The 22,176-nt window shown below is 34.9% G+C and overlaps 1 protein-coding gene across 1 annotated transcript in view; it reads right to left on the minus strand.

Annotated features, from left to right (window-relative positions):
- Positions 1–1,347: 1,347 nt before the first annotated feature.
- The window catches only part of mRpS29 (mitochondrial ribosomal protein S29), a 39,331-nt gene continuing 18,502 nt past the window's right edge, over positions 1,348–22,176 (minus strand). Inside the window, exons 7-9 of the mRNA XM_081748140.1 lie at positions 18,086–18,227; positions 8,149–8,241; positions 1,348–6,818 (exon numbers count right to left, since the gene is read on the minus strand). Coding sequence (XP_081604266.1) covers positions 6,618–6,818; positions 8,149–8,241; positions 18,086–18,227 — 436 coding nt within the window. The 3' untranslated portion in view covers positions 1,348–6,617. The remainder of the gene's footprint in view (positions 6,819–8,148; positions 8,242–18,085; positions 18,228–22,176) is intronic.

Raw genomic sequence — 22,176 nt, forward strand, 5'->3', positions numbered from 1 at the left:
CAATGTTAATCTCAGCTACTCCTAACACTAATATTAGTCATTTTCGATCATTTTTAAATGTTTATCCCCCCTCCGTTGTACCCTCCCCAACTACCAGGGCTGAACTTAGATTGAAACAGTATCAGAAGTGTCACTGTTTCTCTCACCGACTCCGAAAGCTATGGATACAACACTAATATCGGTCGTTTTTGATCATTTTTAAATTTCTCTTCCCCTCCTCCATGCTGCAGCACACGGCATCAGAATTGTCACTTTTAATATCAGCTACTCCTAAAATTATGGATTCAACACTAATATTAGTCATTTTCGATCATTTTTAAATGTTTATCCCCCTCCCCTACGTTGTACCCTCCCCCTCCCCAACTATCAGGGCTGGATTTGGATTGAAACAGCATCAGAAATGTCACGGTTTCTCTCATCGACCCCAAAAGCTATAGATTCAACACTAATATCAGTCATTTTTGATCATTTTTAAATTTCTCTCCCCCTCCCCTTCGTTGCATCGTCAAAGTGAATAGCCTAAAGTAATCCCTGTCCCTAAAGTCATGTATGTTGAAAATTTCATTGAGATCGGTCGGGTGATTCAAGAGTGATGAAGTCACAAAGGCAGTCATTTTAATTTTAATTTATTTGACATATATCCCCCATCCCCTAGGTTGGCTCGTCAAAGTGAAACGATAAAAGGCCCGACCCTCATATATGTTGAAAATTTGATCGAAATTGGTTGGGTTCAAAAGTTATTAGGTTTTATTAGTTTTTATTTATACGTCCTCTTCCTCTCCCCCGCCCCTAGGATCTACCGTTAAAATGAAATTACAAAAATGTTTCCAGATCCGAACCTCATGTATCTTGAAAATTTGATTGAGATCGGTCATATAGTTCAAGAGTTATTAAGTTACAAAAATAGTAACTTTCAGTCTTATATAAATTGATTTTTATATATCTCCCTCTCCTTCTTCTCCACTACGTTCTCTGTCAAATTTAAATCATATAAACGATCCCAGGCCTGAACCTCATCTATGTTGAAAATTTGATCAAGATCGGTCGAGTGGTTCAGGAGTTGTTTCATTTATTTTTAATACCTCCTCCTCCTCCCCCACCCCTCAGTTCTACCATCAAAGTGAATAGCCTAAAACCAGCCCAGCCTCGAACCTCATCCATGTTACAAATTTGATCGAGATCGGTAGGGCTGTTCAGGAGATTTAGAGTCACAAACATAGTGATTTTCAATTTTATATATATAGATTAAGTTTACTTCTTGCACTTGACTTTATTTCTATAAAGGATTTTTTTCTTTATCTTGTATATTTACTGATGTCATTCATCCATTAATAACAACAGCAGTAATTACTAAATAATCAGTTTATTTTGCTTGCATTGGAAGCATTAGCAATTGACACAGAATAAATACACATAAAAATATGCCATTAGCGAATTTAGTAACCAAAATGAGTCACTAGGTTTATGCAGTGGTAGCATAGCAACAGATGTGACATCGGAAATAAATTTAATCCCTTACACTCCACTGTTCTTATTATCACATGTCATCATATTTTGTATACAAAATTAACCATATTTACCTCAAAATGTCTATAATACATAGCAAAATATATATAACAAATTACTTAATTTTATAATATATATTTTGTTACAGACTTGCACAATATGAAAATGATCATAACACTACCGTATCTCAATTTGCGCAAAATATCCAACTCAACATAAAAACCTCAGCTACTGATTTTAAGTGTTTTGTCTTGGTATTACATCCAACGCTTCTGCTACGTAAACTAACACAATATGTAGAAGTATAAATGTAAGATGAATTGAACTACTTAAGGTCAAATGAAATCAAATAACAAGTCTTATGCTCTAGAAATTAGCGATCTGCCATTAAAATAATGTTTTACCTAGTAACGTTAAGAAACAAATAAATGAAAAAAAATCAAATTTAAAGTTTTTCTGCTATAGACTTGGGAGAGAAAAGAATAGAATTTGTTATAGTTTTCCCTGCAAATTTTTTACTGTTTATAAAATTCTATTGTCTGAAATAGTTACTCTCGTTGAGATGCTTCCCATTGTCAAAAGTTATTTTCATTCGAAATATACTTTGACCACGATCTGTCAACACTAAGTAACATCTCGTTCTTTTTTTTCTTTATATATATATAAACTAAACGAAATGGAACACCGTGAATGTGATACTGATAAACACATTGAACAACCAAACAGCTTAGCGACAAAAGTAGGTTTCTTCTTAAAAATAAATACCGACATATCACTCGCAGGCCAGATGGGTTTTATATATAAAATTATTCCCATGGCTCTACCTTTCAGGCTAAAGAAAACTACGAGAAATCAATGATAAACAAATGAACTGTGAAAAAGATAATACCTGAAACACACGCCCTGAGCGAGATTTCAACCTGTGACAGACAAATCTTGCGGTCGAAAAAGCAACTACTTAAGATCACTTGACCGTTATCCAGCAGAACAGGTACTACGTATATCAAAAATAACCAAATCAAATCTAGTCGGAGATTGGAGTATCTTTTCTGTGGAAGCTTCAAGACTAAACAAAACCAATTTTGTTTATGTATATGATTTATATATATATATATATATATATATATATATATATATATATATATATATATCAAAACTTCGAGGTTAAAAGAAAACCAAGATGGCCGTCAATATTTCGTTTTTGTCAGATAAAAGCTCAACTTCGTCAAAAATGAAAAGTTCCACTAAAAGACGAATTTAATATCTAAATTCAAAAATAAGTGTAAAACACTGATGTAAAATATCCCTTAAAACATATCTTCAAACACTTTTCAATATTTAAAGATATCCAGGAGAGAAACACTGATTTTTTAAAAAAAAATCATTGGTCCACATTATGGGTGTCTCTCCAGATAACGTCTGGCTTTTCCCAAAATAGATAGTGTGCAAAACTGCACAAGCATATCTTCATACGATATTACAAAAACAAAGTATATATATATATATATATATATATAGCTGAAGAAAAATATTTCTTAAACATGTTTCATCGCAATATCGACTACAGCAGAACTTAAATAAAAGAATAGATTAAGAGGCAAGTGAACTAGCTACCTATGTGTAAATAAAATTGTTCAAACTTCAAATCGATTATTATTATTATTATTACTATTATTAAGTATTCTGTCATTGGCAAAATCATGTTATTAGTAACTACCTTATTCTTTTGTTTGATTCGCAAATTCGGTTAATTGACTTTACATGAAATTAGGTTATATTAAATTTTACATATATTCAAACTTGAAAAGAAGTGCGTGGTGTGAAAGTGAAATAGTGCCTTTGTCCTGTACACTTTAGCATAGTGTAAATTAGGGATGGGCAAAACCTGTTTCTATAAAAACCGGAAAACAGTTTCTAGAAAAACCGAAATCTGGAAAACCGACATTTTGGTTTTTCACCGAAACCGGTTTCGGTTTTCAAGACCGGTTGTTTTCACGGAAACTGGTTTCGGTGAAAACTTTTGGAAAACACAAAATTATTTGTGTCGAAACGGAATCGGTTTCCGGAGAACAATGAAACACTATTCTGGTCTGAAATAGAACAAATTTTGAAAAAAACGGAATCGGTTTTGAAGAAAACCGAAACCAGATCCGGTGAGAAACCGAACCGGTTTTAGAGAAAACCGAAACCGGTTTTTGGTGAAAACCGAAACCGCGTTTTTTATGCCCACCACTAGTGTAAATTGATATATACTAGTAGTAACTGTAGTCTTTATGATTTAAATTATACTTCACGAAGTAAGAGCTTAAAGTGGTAATCAATATAAATTAGCTATGGTAGTACAAGACTCATTTGTTAATAAATGATTGTAACGAATTTAATTCTGTATCTTTACAGTTTATACCTAAAATATTGCATACAACGAAAAAGTTCAATAACTAGTATAGTAACAGAATTTAAGCCTGCCTCTGTTATCGTAGAAAATGAAATGAAATGAAATTTTTGAGTTCTACGTCCCACGCTTATGACAGTTAGGCTAATGGAGAAGGTAATGATGAGAAATGAGTGAAATGAAGAAAGTGAGAGGAAACGGGAGAACACCGAGAAAACCCACGTACATGGTGTTTGTCCACTACAAAGTTTACTTGGTGTGAGCTGATATCGAACCAGGCACCCCAAGCACTGTTATCGTAAAACTAAGAGATCATAGTGTATTCTATTAAACTCACCAAGTCAATCATGGGTACTATAATTAAGACTTTTACGGCAAGAGTGACTTTGGTTTAACGTAGGGAGTAGAAAGTAAATTATTATAGTGCAGTTTTACAATATATCGCCAAACTTAAACTCGCTTTATTTGGTCTGTATGCAGATAACCCCTTAGACTTCCGATAGAATCTTGAACACAATTTACACCATTTCCATGGAAACATGGTGCAGAGTCGTTTCAAGTGGGCGTAGCTTAACAGTCTTTTTAAAGTTTACTTTCTTAGTTCATATTGCATATACAAAAGAAAGAAATATTTATTTATTTAGTCATTTATTTCACACACCGTTCTTTTAAATTAAAATAAATAAATAAAAGTAGTGGAAGTTCCCATTCACACAGTACGTATTGGTGTTGACCGTAACAGCATCGCCATGTGGTGGAAGTTTTTGACGAGACTTGAAGCGGAGCAGATAAACCTTAAGAACTGATTTTGCTTCGATCGAGCTATAACCGCCGCAACTCTTGCTATTGTCAGAAGCGTTGACGAAGTAATTTGGAATAACCAACTGACTCAGTTCGGACATAGCTTCTTCAAGTTTCATCTCTTTAGTAGCCTAAAACAATTCACTTCAACTAAAGAAGCGCAATCCATCGTCCGCAGGTGGTTACACGCTCAGAAAACGAACTTTGAGTAACAAAGTATACTTCACTCATAAGCTTGCGTTCACATCACACACACAAAAACACGAAATGAATCATTTAAAATATACTTTCCTGTAATGTCTCATCAGTCAACAGCGATTATCTTGAATCTCTGACACTTTTTTTTATGTATATTTAATACAAACCTTCGTACATATGAGAAACAAATATTTCTAATTAAACATTTTTAAATAGATTATTACCATCAAAAGTTAGTGCTTACTCCGCCACTGATGATAAATTACTATGTTTGCAACGCCACCTCTGCATCTTTATCCCGAGCGAGATTTCGAGATAAAAGAAATTATTTAATCATTTTGATCAAGAGTTGCTCTAATCATGTTTCAGATTTTCACTCCAGTTTCTGAGCTATAAGCCCTAAAAACATATTCACAACAGTTTCTGAACGAAGCTCTTTTATAGATGTCCGTATTTGTGTTTCTATTTGAACACACAATCGTGTATCTAATTTGTTTCTGGTACTTCACCCAAGCATTCACTAATTTCTTAAATTCTTCACGCATAACGACATTACTTGAATTTTTACCAATAGACACATATCTCCTTTATATAAACGTCGAATGTCTTATTCATGTGTATAAAGACTACATGGCGTGGGAAACTTGCATTTGTTCAGTCCAGAAAATTCTACAGAAAAGATAATCTACATCACAGTCTAAGTGTGGTTTACGAACTACCATTATTAATGGTGACGACATAACTGTCAAAAAGGCTTTCGATCAAGTTTTCTTTTCTTTTTTCTTTCTTTATTTTTTTTTAAATCAGATTTTATTCCTGACCAATAGACCTGACTTCCCTAAAAGTGATAAGTCAATATATTTTGCATTATTAAGACGTTAAGCAACTTCACCATAGGGAAAAGTTTAAAAATAAAAAAAAAGTTAAAAAAAATAATTTAAAAATCGACAGTACGGATGGTCAGTCTGAATACGATATGAACCTACTTAATATCACGTTTTTCAGACCCACTGGTCGTAATGAACGGCACAAAAAATATAAAAACTAGAGCCTGAAGAAATTACTTTAAAATAAATCTAAGGAATAAAATTATTAAAAACAATGTTACCTATTAAGTCTGTACTCATTGACCATGCATTATTGCGCTTTTGTTCCATCACCTATTAACAAGTGGAATAACTGATAATCATTACTGTAATATTTAAGAAAAAATATGACATACTAAACAATTCCGGAGCCTAAAGCTAGATTTACAACAGTTTCACGCCATGATCCGTATTAATTCGTTATATTCAAATAATATTCGCAAATAATACAATAGCTTTGTTACCATAACCACAGGCAATCCGTATGTTGTCCAAATCTGTTTATTAAAGTATCTTTTGACTTAGAAATATTCTGTTTGTAACACCTAATCCTGTATCATATCTGTTAATGGTACCTTCACCAAAGGATTCACTGGTTTCTTAAATTTTCCATATAACAATGACATATTCCTTATCAATCTATACTATGTAGTTATTGCAAAAGAATAATTACAAGTATACAAATTAAAGAAATACTCTATATTAATGACTGAAAATATTATCACAAGTACACATATCTTAGCATTCACACGCACACAAACATCACTCAAAAAATACATCTGTACACTTCATATTGTATTCACACGTATCAACAAGCGTATTTGCTCTACAAAAAGATTTTTGTTTTTAAAAAGTTACAGTGAGGAACACAGTTTCATTAATTTATGAGGATTCATTGCACTGAGGAATGCTAGTTCCCTCTTTCCTTGTTCAGTTTGTGCTTTCTCTGACTGTAACCAACGTCGTTCGATGTAATACGCTATACAACTCTCAAGTTCTTGATCGTTGTATTCATCAACTTGAATTGGTACAAAAGGATCCAGATGCTCGAAGCCCTGAAATCAAATTTCATTAGTAATAGTTTTCTAAAGTACACAAAATTTGTTTTGAAATATTTAAATAGTAAAAACTGGAAACAATAATATTACTTTCTCATTGTTACTTCTAAATCACGAGGGCTCATGTATAGATAAAAATGAAATCTTCGTGACGTCTTGAAAATAAAAAAGGAATTAACTGACAGAATAGCATCAAAATTTTACGGCAATAAAGTGTTCGAAACTTAACTCCAAAATATGACGCGCTGGTATTGAGTTCAGGAAACTTGAACTGAACAAAGCTTTATTTGTATTTGTCACTTGAAAAAATACGCTAGCTAATTTCAATACCTTTTATTTTTTTTTTTTTTTTTCAAATTCACAAAAAAATATTAAAATTTCTTAGTCTCGTATCAATACACTTTATTTTTCGGGTTTTAAACGCTGTAATTCGCCTAGAAGTCGAAAATTTGACATCCAAAACGTAATTCACGGGATTTCTACTTAAAATAATTATGAAACGAAATTATTAATAAGTTTAAGCAATGAACAGCTATGATAAGGGTCACATACTTTAACTGGATAATACATAGGATTCTAATGTCCTATTTCAGGCTTTCTAGGTACCCGAATACCTAAGTACAGGCTATTTCAGGCAGTTCTGACAATTTCTACCGGAATAGTTCCCGAATTGCTTCCCAATCACGAAAAAACTGATCTGATTTTTTTAATTTTTCGTGATTGGTGAGTCTGTTCCGAACATATAGTATATGTGTATTTTTAATACTCTCTTACCAATTAAAAAAAAAAAAAAGAAAAAGTGTAGTGTCCTCTTTACTATTTTTACTCCGGTTTACTTAGGAGAGGATTCCTTAAGAAGAAAAACTGCCTCAAAATTCTTAAGAAAATCACATGAACTCAGAAAGTACAAAGCATAATGGAATTTTCAGAAAATTAAGTCTTACATTCTTCTCATAAACTCTCTTTGCTGTATTATGCAACTGGAAGTATTTTTATCTTACTCTATTTTCTATTAGCTAAATCACTATTCAGTGAATACAAAGTGATATATTATCTTTCTTTATAATTGAAATAGAAATTGTATATTCGGTAATTCTCTTGTATTAATTTTCTATTCTCTCGTGGCCAATTGGCTAACGCCTATGCTTTAACCAAACTATAGTTCCAGGTTCCAATCTATTTGATATAGCTCGCTGCAGGAAAGAACATAAATTAATAAATCAGTCAATCTTGCATGAGGTTCCATGGTGATTTTGTAGGAAAAATTAAAAAATATAAATGATCCTAAACATAATAAACTACACAAAACAATTTATTCCGAACATACCTCCTTCCCTAACTGATAGAGTGGAAAATCGGACCTATTTTCACCTTCAGGCGTTGCCCTCTGATCTACTGATACAATCACAGCACTGTTCCTCTGACGAAAGAAAAAAAAAGTAACATTTGTAATCTTAAAAATTTCAGTCCCACAAAGCACACATTCATAGTATCACAATTTTCTTTGCAAGCATAAACTTAACATTTCTTACCAAAGCAAACTGATCTAAATTAAATAATAAAAGTGGTCGATTAAAATTAATCTTTCAAATTTAATGGCTTATGTATCATCAACTTTGAATCGTGGTTTATAATATTTTTTCTTCAATATTATATTCTACAACCACAGCGTATATGAACTACTAAAACAATTACTTGATCAAACAAGTAAGTAATATTTGTATCTCGTCTTCATCAATGACTAATTTGTAATTTCAGTTTACGTTTCGTTACCTATACTTCTTTCACTCCACACTCTATGGTTCATCAAAATGCTTTATGCAGCTGAAACTGTCTACTTTACGAGTATTTTGCATACACATTAACCCATATTTACTACTTTGAAGAGCCAATTTATACCAAAACAAATAGAAAATTACAAGTAGAAAGCAATGTGCGTGCAAAAACCTAACTTCTATCTTGTGATTAATAAAACAAGGATCAAAAAGCATGTATGCATTTAAAACCATCGAAGCCGGCTCCGCAAACGCTTGTGAATTTTACCAGTTTGCAGATTTTTTTTTCACTGTAAAAGATCTTCAGACACAGAATGTCAAGTTTCCCCACTTTGTAGTTTCAATTATACAACAAAAGACTTTCAGAATAATATAATAAAATTAAGGAAATTATAAATAAAATTTATAATTCTAACAAATTAGAACGTCTTTTTATAATAAAAAAGTACACAAAAGAGTTTTAAAAATCAATTACGAATTACTCCTTAAGAACTATGCAACTTATAAACGTTTCACACTCATAGGAATATATTAAAGTGGCATTTTATTCACGTGTTGCCATTATTTTGATAACCATATATATATATATATAAATAATTATAAATGAATGATAAATTAATCGGTGTGTGTATGCACGCGCTTTAATTTTAACTTGAAATATTAATTTTTAATACCTGCACCTCCTATATTTGACTCTCTACATCATAACAAATCCTTTTTTTCTATATTTTTGCAGTATATACAGGGTGATTCAATAAGAACGTACCAGGCCTATATCGCAGCTAATACTGCACGTAGAGCCTTCAAACAAAAAATTGCATTACCAAATCGTATGTGTAGAATGCAATAAAAATAGTAGCGAGACCAGTGGCGTCTCGTAAATACCTCCAACGGGGGGTAACTTCAATATTTGAAATGGAAAGTGGTATAACTGTTGGAATCGTTCGAAAGGACATTAAATGTCATGCAACTTTTAGAGGACAAACTATATCATATCCTTTTCCATTTAGACGCTAGAGGCGTTGTTGCAGACTTGTATCTGACTACCCGTAGCAGGCCTTTATCTCAGCTAATAATGCACATAGAGCCGTCAAACAAACAACTGAACTACCAAATCGTATGTGTAAAATGCAATAACAATAGTAGCGACATCAGTGGCGTATGGTGAATATATCTAACGGGGGTCATCTGCAAAATTTGACATGGAAATAGGGGTTGGTTGTGCCTCCATTGAAACAAGCGCACAATGGGAGAAACGTCGAGAGGAAACACGTTGGCATATTTCTTCCTCTGTGGCAGCAACACGATCGCATTACGAGGTCAAAGTCAGATGATGTGAGGGTTTCTGCATGCGGAACCAAAGGGAAGAGTAAATACTGGTCTGAAACGAACGGGACGTACAATTGTACATACGCGGAATCACACCGTGTAAGTGGCGACAACAATGGCGTCAGCAAGAGACCAGACGAGGGAGGGTACATACTGTAACAGTAAGCAGAGGTACATTTGCTGCTGTTGAATGAAGCTCTAAATAGGGAACCAATGACATACGCAATATTTGAAGAGAGTGGTTTCCGTATGGCTGCGACAGAAGCGCAGTGGATGGGGAGAACTATGATGAGGGACAATGTACGATGCTATAACAAAACTTAAGAAGAAACTATTGGTTGCAACGAAGAAAGACGAACCGAATGTGCTGTTGCCAAAGCATGGAACAAAACATGGGTACAGAAAGCTGAGGCGTTGCAATCAAGCCATTGGAGAAAGATGAGTAAATTGCTAAAGAATCAGCTTACCTTCTGCGGAGTGTAGTTGATGCCCCCTGGCTTTCACAAATGTTCAAAGTGATGTCCCCGAACAGCAATACAGCGATTTATTCGCTGTACGTAATTGTGAGCAACAGCTTTCAACTCGGCCACATTGATGGCCCGGAATGCGGTTGTAATGCAGTCTTGCATGTTGCGAATTGTAGTTGGTCGGTTGACATACACAAGATCCTTAATTTGACCCCAGAAAAAATAGTCCATACAAGTAAGGTCGGGCGACCGCGGAGGAAACTGTGGATTGGAACCTCTTCCGATCCAGCGTTGCGGAAATAGAACATTTAGCTCTTCCCTACACATGGCAGCATTATGGGCTGGACAGCCATCTAATTAAAACCACAGCGCCTGACGTATATGGAGCGGTACGTTTTCCAATAGCGGCTGTAGATGGTATCGCAAGAAATCACGAAACATTGCACCTGTTAAATGACCAGCAAAAAACCATGGCCCAATGGCCTGAGTTCCTACAATGCCACCTTACACGTTAATGCGCCATCGATGTTGTCGATTGACTTCTCTCATCCAGTGAGGGTTCTCCGCTGCCCAGTAATGTGCATTGTGAAGATTCACGTTGCCATCACTGCAGAATGTCGCTTCATCAGTCCATAAAATGAAGTGAATGAAATTTGGATGTTTTCTCATGCGATTGACCACCCAGTTGCAGAACAGAAGCCGTAAATTACAGTCCGCATTACTTTGTTCTTGATGCAGAGAGAGGTGGTACGGGTGAAAATGTGATTTCCACAGAATACGCAGGACACTACCTTGACTGATACCCCGATCTCGTGCGATATGCCGCGAAGATACATGAGGATTTACTACAATAGCGACAAACACATCAATGGCAACGTCTTCGTTTTGTACGACTCTTCTCCGGACACCATAGCGTCCACGCATGTTGCCTGTCTGCCGCAATCGTGCTGCTAATCTCCGCAGCAGATTGTGAGAAATAGCTTGTCGCTGTGGATAGCGATCAGCGTATAATCGAGCTGCAGCCCTTTAATTTTTCCCGGTATTCCTCTAAAATCATGAGCATTTGGAATGCCTCCAAATTCGTATACCGCATGAATGTTATTTACTACCGACACTTCCTACTACAATCACTCAAACATCAACACAATCAAATAGGTTTCACTGCTTGTGGAAGTTTCGTATTCGTCTCGTCACGAGCTTGTAATGCACAGGGGTAGTAGAACTCAATGCACGACATCTTGTCCAGTACACGGACCGCTTTAACTCACTGTAGAGGTTAATCACTCTCGGACTCTAAAAGCTTGTGTTACCAGTTTTGGCTACAGCATCGCTCCTTCTGCCCTCTGTATGACATAGCAGCAATCGCCTTCTCTCGATTTACAACACAGTTTTTATCATGTTTGCACGGCGCACCACCTCTTGTGATTTCGCCACATAAAAAAAAACAACCTCAAACTAGTTAAGTCTCACGTCACAAGTAAACGTTCTGTCCCAATAATTCGTGATCCTGGAACTGCTCATATATTTCGATAGAGGAGGGTCACGAGGGAATACAGGTAGTCTGCTGGGCAAACAGCAAAAGGTTGGGGAGCAGAAAACCTCTAAACCTATGACCGGAAAATAGGTCAGAGAGGCAGACAGGCCCCACAGAGTTAGAGCAGAAAAGCACAGGATATGCAATAAATATGTACATGTATGTCAGTGCAAACGTGTATATGTACGTCCGCTCTTCTCTTTCTCTGATTTTCTCTTTGCTGACTTGTCTCAGTCTCCGCCAGATCACTTTGCTTTTCTTTCCTCACTCTTCCCCCCCCCCCCCCACTTGTTTGCAAAGGTATTCCTTAATGTTTTAATATTTGTTCTCGTCTCTCTCCCACTCCAGTTTGAACTCGAAAACACTATTCCTACGTCGTTTCAACTACTACTTTCACTCTCCCCAACCTCCTGATATGTGCATGGGACTGAGCCGGTAGTAGTCGAAATGACGTGAGTGTAGTGTTCTACAGTTCAAACTAAATGAGAAAGAGACGAGGACAAACATTCATATATAAAAAAATACCTTTTCAGGTAAGTGGGGAAGAGAGTGTGAAGAAAGAAGCGAAGTGATCTGGAGGAGAGCATTAAACTGGTCAGCAAAGAGATGATCAGAGTAGGGAAGGAGCAAATAGGGAGATGCAATGACACACATGTGTGCATCGCACATAATCTTTCCTTTTCTGCCTTGACCCTACGGGACCTGTCTCCTGTTTTCCAGTTACAGGTTTAGAGGCCTTCTATTTCCCAACCCTATGTTGTCTGCTCAGCAGATTATGCCTGTATTTCTCCCTGATCTTTGTCCATATAAATGTGGCTGGATGGAAAATGTGCATTTAATTCTCTTCCGACGATTTTCTGTTTGAAATCACTATCTTCAAAAATAACGGAGTTACAGCGGTTACTACAAACCTTTGTAAACTGTAAAATAGGTTTACGCGCCTATATAAAACGATTGCTCAAAAATAAATAAATAAATAAATCCAAATATAGTATAACTTTGTGTGCAAAAATTAAGAATAAATTTTATCAGCAACTATCACTAATTAGTTTGATATGGATTTTCCCCTTTATAATTTATGTGATGAGAGTGGGCGGTTTAAAACATCAGGCAAAATGATGTGTATGCAAGATTTATTACTCAAGTTCGCACAATAGTTAGCCTGAAACTATAACAAGACTGTTAGGAGCTAAAGTGTCTTAACACAAAGGATTTTCAATTAGCTTTCAAAATTTAGGGGCCTCAACCTAGTCCCTCAATAAATATAGCCTTGTCAGTAAACACTCTGCCTCTCCTATTTTTTACAAGTTATTTACTATACTGGATATGGAACAGTTTGAAGTGTCTGTTCTCGAATTTTGAAATGAAAATGAAATGAAATTTTTAAGTTTTACGTCCCACGGTTATGCCGGTTAGGCTAAAGAAGACGGTGATGATGAGAAATGAATGAAATGGTGGAATGAAGAAAGTGGGAGAAACGGGAGAACCACGAAAAACCCATGAGCACGGTGTTTGTCCACCACAAAGTCCACACGGCGCGAGCTAGGATTGAACCAGGGACCCCAAGCACCGGAACTGAACGCTCTACCACTGAGCCACCGCGCCCCCTTCTCGAATTTTATCCTATTACTTAATGCAAAGTTGAAATAAGCTATTCTTTGTATTAAATCACTTTAAAAAAGATGAGGGTGTACGATATGAAGAAGATAGTTCTTATATATAAAAAATCACAATAATTATTGCTGAAACTTTTTCTATTTCACGTCCCTACTATAATGTCTGTTTTCTTTTAGTGTAAATTTTAATGTCTACTTTGATCAACTTTTATACCAATTAGCCTTCCTATATCGTAATTTTTATTGCTCATGTTCAAGCCCTAATGATCATGTGCAGAACTGCAGAAACTTAATGTGCAATACAAACTGTCGAAAAGCATAATTCTTAGCGTGTGACTTGTGTGTTCAACTTTCTAGAAGCACAGAACTTAGAAATATATATGTTAACCCTGTTTAGATGTTCACACCAAATATTAATATATACTGCTTTCGGTAAATAAAAGAAAAGTAGTAATTATTGATCCACAAGACTGTTAATTGACAGAACTGACAATTGTCAATGGGGAAATCTAAAGAAAGTCTATTATGTGGGTCACTGAATGAAGAGTTAAGGGAATATTGTACTATATGCGACACAAACATTGATATTAAGCAAAACCAATAAAAAAAGATCGGAAGACTTTCGAAATGGGTGTGTGACAGGGTTTGCCCAAGTGGGCCCAGCCCGAAAAAACCCAGCGGGTTTTTTCGGGTTGGACCCACCTGAAAAAAAACGCCTTAAAACCCACCTGGGTTTTTGAGCTTTTTGTTAGTATATTATTGTTACAACTAAGGTGATCACATTGAAAGTTATTTTTATCAGATTTTGAACTTTATTTGGGCGAATTAGATGCTTTCACTTTAAGGTGGACAACAACATTCAACATAAGACCTTTATAAAGTTCTGAATAAACTGAATGAATGAATAAAAAACTTCCCTTAGCTTGAGATAATTATAGAACAAATTAATGTGTGGATTATGTTTATAGCCTATTTGAAGTAAAATAAGCAATTCTATATTTTAGAGAAGTACTTTCCGTGAATAGCGTGCTTGCTGACTCGGCGCCGCCGAGAGACGTTATCCCTCATAAGTTGACGGGTTTAAGGTCTTAGGTGCCGGTACTAACAGTAAATATGTAAATACATTAGTAAACCTATTAGTATTATTTCTTACCTTTGGTGGTAACAAAAGTATTCAGTAAAATTTGGTTTTCCAATAACAGTCATTTGTTGCTACCCTTCAAATAAGCATTCTGTAGAATCAACACCAGCAATAGCATAAAAATTCCTGTCAAAATTAAGAAGCTTAATGCTCGGAGCTCCCAAGACTACGTAACGCTTACTATTTCAAGTGCTGAATTCAAACTTCAGTGTTAATTGAACTTTCGATGTACAGTAAAGCAAGCTGCATTTTCAGGGAAAACCTGTCGTGAAAGAAGTGTTCGGGAAATTCCCGCAATTGAATGCGCAAAGCATCGGAAGTGAATACTTCAACAATAAAACTATTTATTTTACGCTGGAAGATATTTAATTTCATTTATTACATTTTGAAACATTTACTTTATAAAATATGGATTTATAGGCCTATTTTTGTTAATTGTTTTAAATTAATTTTCGAAAAAGAATTGGGTTGGTTTTTCACCGGCCTGGCCGGAAATATTGCTGTTATTTTGATTAAAGCCGGTGACCGGTGCAAACTTCTTACCAGCCCATTTATGACCGTTTTTTTCAAACTTGTATCTAGTTCAAAACATTGATTTAAAAAGTAACTTTCATTCTGTAAATCCAAAACTCATCTTTCACCATCTATCAACGATTAATATATTTTGTTCATCTGCTTACATAATTTTGAAGAGATGACAGGGACAGTATCACGGAAAATTTGAAATTTATTTGTAAGGAACTTTAGACATTTATTGAGAGTAAAAAAAGGACTTCTTAAAGCAATTTCCTGTAGTTGAAGTGTAAGTTAAAAGAATAAATTTAATTTTCCAAATCCAAAATTGTCAAGATTAATTTATTCATTTGTTTCGATAATTTTAAATAAGTGGTGATAAATACAAAAAAATGATCAATGCCGATTTCAGTTTCTTATTTATAGTAAGGATGGCCAATCCTGGAATTCGGAAAAATTTCTGAACTCTGGAATTTTTCGAAATCCGGAAAGTCAAATTTCCGGAATCCGGAAAATTTTGGCCATTCCTAATTTATAGCATTAAGCTTATTATTGAATGTACCAAGGATATACAGAATACAGGTGCTAATGCACTTTTGTTCACGATAGTATTTTCCTCCCTATGGGGGAGAGGGTCCGAACAGAGATACGTTACACTTAGACCTATATTATAGGGAATTTTGCGTTGCGGGGGTACGGTTTTTCTACTTTCCATAATTGGCAAACACTAGAAAAGAACCGTCTTGCAATAAGTGCTCGGGAAATTCCCGTAATTGAACGCACATAGCATTGAAAGTGAACTTCAACAATAAAACCATTTATTTTACGCTGGAAGATATTTAATTTCATTTATTACATTTTGAAACATTTACTTTATAAAATGTCAAATATTTATTTCATATAAGACATTTTGATGAATTACGTCTTTGTTTCAAATTAATACAACTATTTGGTATTCATATTTGCCGAACGTCACTCAGGCTCCTGGGATGATCTACATTTGTTCGTTTGTCTGCCTGTACTACACAGTGTTCAACTTTCGGTCTTTTAAATTTCCAGGATACAAACTGAGGACACTCTAAATTTTCTGCATAGATTTTGGCGGCATACGAACGTAAAATTACAAAATGGCTCTTTAAAAAAAAATAGCGGATATCCACGCTACAAAGGGCAGTTTTCGGTCTTTCAAGTTAAAATTTTCAGAGTAAAAGCACGAGACTAAATTAGCTGTATATATTTTGACGGCATAAAATTTCAAAATGGCGGCCATTATTCAAAATAGCGTGTATCCATGCTACAGGGTACAATTTTCGGACTTTTTAAGTTCAAATTTTGAGGGTAGAAGCACAAGACATTCTAAATTTGCTGTATAGATTTTTTCGGATATCCAATAAAAAATTTCAATATGGCGGCCATTTTTTCAAAACACCAGAGAATAGAAAAATGTTGCAAGTTGTGACAATGACAATCTTGAAATGCAAATCATTTTTTAACATTTTTACCCCAAAGACATTGAAATATTTCGAAAAAACCCAATTAAACCCGAAAATACCCGAAAAAACCCACATGGGCCAAGGTGGGTTGGGTTTTTTCAAACCCTGGTGTGTGAAGAATGGAGATAATTAGCTGGATCGAACAGAAAACGTATGAGAATGTGGTAGAAAAAGAGGAGTAAGAAAATAACAATTTTAGAGGTAATTCGGAAGAAGAAGAGGAACTGATTGGGACATTGGCTCAGATGGAATTATATCATGACGGACATCCTAGAAGGTACTGTGGAGGGTAAAATGAGGGAACGAAATGTGCTCAGCCGACAAATGGTATTAAAGCAAAAAATTCTTATGTCAAGACGGAGGTTAGCTGAAGACCGTGGTGCACGGAAGCTCCTCAATCTGCAGCAAGTCAGCTGCTAATAATGGTAGAATACCTATGATGTTTTCAGTCTGCCACCAGCGTCGCTATTACACAGTTCTTACGTACAATGACATGTAGTTCATTTCAAAGAAACTCGTTGGTTGATACAGAAACATAACGTCAAAATCAAACATTGCTCATCCTACCATTTCGAAAGCAGACCAGTAGACAAATGCACCCGAATTTAGCTCCTCTATTGCTATATAATTATCAGACAGACTCAAAAAATGGCCTAGGTACTATTTGTTTCTACAGCACAAACATGTTTAAATCAGGAACAGATTTGTTTATGGCAATTTCTTCTCATATACTTTGTTTCAGAAATGTAGGATAGCTTGTTTCTCCTTGAAGGCTTTCGAAGAGATCACATATGCAAATAAAACCGTTAAGTCAATTTAATAGTAAGACTATTCATGGCTTTGGATTAATTGTTTTAACAAAAGAGACACTGACCAAAGCTTATGTCTGAAGAAGGATATGCCGAAACAGTTACAAATTATAATTTAAAATAAAGTAAAGTTTTAAGCTTTGGTCAGTGTCTCTTTTGTTAAAATCAATTTAATAGAGAAAAAGACCACGATTCAACTCTTGATTTAGCCTTTTTGCGTTAGCATGTCAAAAATATTTTTTTTTTTTTTTTTACACAAAGTCATTAAAAAAAAGAAAAGAAAAGAAACTTTATAGACTACTACTGTCATAGGGAAGTGAGCATCAAGATTTTAAAGATGCCCGGCGCCCTTACAGACAAGTCATTGAAACTCAGTGTACAACATGAAATCGTGACCCCTTCCTCGCAAGGTAGCCTGGTGGAAATGCAACAAAACGCGTGAAGTAAGACACATTGAGAAAGAAGCGCAGAATGTGATATGAAATATTCTTCACAACCCTTACGTGTTCCCTATATATGTAAATCCTGTTAAGATTTTCCTGAATTATTCTCAAAAGTATATATACAATACTGAAATGCTTGCTTACCCAATTAAATTTTGTCACAGATAGAAAAGCTTCTGTCAAAGTAAATTTCGACGGTGGAACCATACTTTTATCAGTACGTAATACTTTTGTTATAGGATGAAAGAATGCATTATATCCATCAATAACAACCAATGTTTTACACCTGAAAAAAAAAAAAAAAAAAAAGTGTGTTTGAAATAATTCTAACAATGTTAAGTTAAACAATTACACTCTACACTCGAAATACTTGGACCTTAATGTCTCACAGAAATAATCATGTACAGAAAGATTATATTAAGTATTTGCAAAAGAATGTCACAATCAAAATTACTGATAACACTTTTAAAATAAACTTGAACACCAACCTCTCCTTACACCACTTACGCGGTCGTGTAATTGATTTGAAAGACAATGGTGAAATGCATGTTTATCAGATAGTAACTGAAGCGCATTGCTATACCCGATAAAAGAGATGAACAAAAAATATGTTTCATATGTAACCTTCTGGTTTAGAAAACACGCTGATCCGAATTCGAATTCACTTAGGATTCGGAATTATTCTCCCCAGTTTAAAGTCACACTAAAATTACTTGATACGTAAATAAAAAACAATCAAATTGCTTTCTCAAACGAAAAAATAATACATTTACTTCATTTCATGGAAATCTTCTGGCAAAATCGCGCTCGCTCGACTTTCGAAAGGAGTTTTATTCGAAATCGTTGCATGACCTTCCGAAAATTCGCACGAAGTATATTCATCCCATTTGAAGAAAATTGTATATATCTTGCTCTAGCTGTTTTGCAGTTCCTCAGAATCGAAAAGCCCTATTACGAAATTATGCTGCGCGCATATATTCGCTATGGACGATCTTTGCCGGAGTATTAAATCACAATATAGTCAAACTATACACATGAGCATTGCTCTGAAGAAAATTATAAAAATAAAGGGAAAAGCTTTTCCACAAACCACATAACAAGAAATAAAATATAAAACGAAAAATTTTCTAAAATTCACTCATTTAAATAGAATGTAATATACACCGTTAATCTATAAAGAAAATAAATTACTCGTCATTATTTTAATTGTGTAATATTATTTTGTTAATTATTATTACACAAAAACTTATTACAAAAACGTTACTGTTTTCATTTTGTATAATGCATACTTTGCATAATAAAAGGAATAAAAATACCAACCTACATTATGTATTTATCTTTTTTATAATCAGGCTGCGATAATTTCGACACCTGTAATAAGTCTCTCTAGGTAGGCTTATTAAAGGGTAGAAATTATCGCAGCTTGATATATAAATAAGAATGTGCAAAGTATGTTGAATGTATTCCTATTCCAGTATTACAAAATCTTATTACTTACTTGTGGCTACTACGAAAGCTGTGATATGACCCTTAAATCAGGTTTCCTTGAGGGTGAAAAGAGAATGGGATGGCAAAGAGCCTGTTCTGTGTGAAGTGATCCTGCACGGTCTTGCATCTTACATAAGAATGTCAAACACAACTCAATCAATCACTACCACTTGATTCACGCTTCCATTTTTAATCAAAAAGTCGAAATAGACAAGAAAACAATTTTCTACGTTTAAGAGCATTTTACATTTTTAACACTTTTTTGCCTTAAAAAAAATCTTGTAACCTATTTATGTTACTGAACTATCTAATATTTTAAATCAGTTTAGTATATTACTTACTTACTACTAATATATTCGTATATGCAGCTATGCAACAAAAATCGCAATGAACAGGATACATATATTACTGTAGTAGCGTATACTTTTGTGTTCACTTCTTATAAAGTTTCACTATTACAATTTAGCTCTTCAATTTGCAGACTATTTAAAATGTGTGTGCTTAACGTTCGGCAAACAGCTTCACTTTTAGAGAACAACTTCGTTTCCAGTTGTACGGTAACAGTAAAGGTAAGTATATTTAATCCTATGTTCTTTCGCCAATATCTTCTCAAAAAAGACCAGGTAGAATACAATTTTCTCTACTGAGCTGAAAATACGTTCCATCAACGTAAAAAATAAACTACAATGCAATTAGTCAATTAGTTTTGAAATTATTGACGAAAGAGCATGCATGATGTGTATAATCACTTTTGCTGGTGACCGCTCTACAGTATAATGTATTTTCTTTCTTGCACTTTGTGACTTGTTAAAATTGTTACAATATCAGTTACAGTATTTTTTTTTTATTCTGCTATTCGGTAAATATATTTGGGACCTGAAAGTGAAAAGTCGCCCTAATAAAAAGGACTGTTTTCGAACTCGTCCCTCTGAGCTCCTTCGTGACTAAAGGTTTTGTCTACGGGACTTTAGCGTGGGAGACTTGAGTTCGATTCCCAGTGGGAGCTCTTGTGGTTCGGATCCCACGTTAGATCCATGGGATGGATATCGATCAAGAGTTCGTAGATCCACGTCTCATATAGCCTCTCTGCTGAAAGGGACACTAAGCTCAACTCGGACTCGCCCTTAATTTACTTAACATGATCATTTAATTTGATTTTTGTACTGTCACTAGGAATGCAAAAATATACTGGCGTTGGCTAAAAAATGCTTCAAGAAGCTGATAATTAAAATCTCGAGGTCGCTATCACACGTAGCTGGTCTGTGAGCAGTTACTGAAGGTAAAGATAGCAATATTATTACCAAAAAAGTTGCAAATGTGAAATTCCTAATGGAAACTGACACAATCACAGAGTAAATGTGTGAAACTGTTGCTGGAGGTGTACGATAATGCGATGTCATGTGAGCGGGTATTTAAGTTGTACGAACTCTTCTGACAGGACGTAAAAATGTTGAAGATGACGAAAGATCAGGTCGGCCCGTCACAGCAATACAAAACGTAAGTCTTTGCTATTGGTTTAGATGCTAGAGTATACGGGATGCTAGATGGTTTAGATGCTAGAGTTTAGGTGCGCGCCTTTAGTATACGGGATTCCTGGTTCAATTCCCAGCGGAAGAGCGTTGAATGTAGACTCTTACACTTTTAACTGTAGATTCACGTCTTATATAATCTCGGTACTCAAAACGGACCTTAAACTTCAACAAATAATCAAGAAAAACGTGTAGTAGAAATGAAGTTCGATCGTCGGGTCAGCATTCGAACACCAATACAAAACATGATGGACATCGATCGATCAAGAGTCAGTCCAACAAATTTTGCAAGGCAAATTTTACTACGTGACAGGATTACAAGATTCCCAAAATGGCAGTTCGTTTCTTTGATTTCAATATTTGTATACTGGACTTACATTAAATAGTCAAATAGAATATTTGAAGTCCGCAGAAAAGTAATTCAAAGTGAGAACATGATGTAAACGTACTTTCATTACAAACGGCATGTGAGTTTCGCGTCTTTATTTCTTTGTGGGAAGTAGTATTGTTTTCTTGTCTGCAAGATGGAATTTAGCCAACACAAATAAGTTGGGCTGGATAACTTAGTTGTGCAGGTAAACAAGATAATACCAGTTTAAAACTGAAACCAAAACAGCCAGCACCGTATGGAACATAGAACTCAAGTACTGTACGTTGTAAAATCTCTTTGTTAATCAAAGTGTTCATTATACGAAAGTAATGGCTAGTAGTTGAAGAAAAATTTAAAAGCCGAAAAAGCGTAAGTTCTTTTTTTTTCCCTCAGAAATCCGAATTTTAACTTTCTAAACCAAAACACAAGCTACTTTGCATCTCTAGATATTACGAAGAAAGAGCTAAAGAGGACTGAGATTAAATTAAAGAATCGACGACTTAACAAAAACTTGAATCAATGGGTAAGTTGAAATATAAGAAAGGATGTGTAATTGGGAGGGAGGTTAAACAGTGTGTTGGTCTTTTTCCTTTCTAACATGATTCGGCTACTTAAAGGAAATAGTTATATGTCTATATAGTGACGATGATAGTACTGTAAGTGGTAGAAGTGTTACACATATTTGCTTGGGAGCTGATATAGCTTTCGTAGGAACATCTAACGAAAATCTGAATTGGGAAAATAATAATGTTTAACACATTCGAGTCTCAGCATGTCACGTAGCCGTGATGTTTTTTCTTTTCGTCAGTGGACGGATCACGTCTCCCCAACGTGCTGAAATTTTAGTT

Source organism: Thermobia domestica, chromosome 2, assembly GCF_964235325.1.
Source record: "Thermobia domestica chromosome 2, izTheDome1.hap1.1, whole genome shotgun sequence".
NCBI lineage: Eukaryota > Metazoa > Arthropoda > Insecta > Zygentoma > Lepismatidae > Thermobia > Thermobia domestica.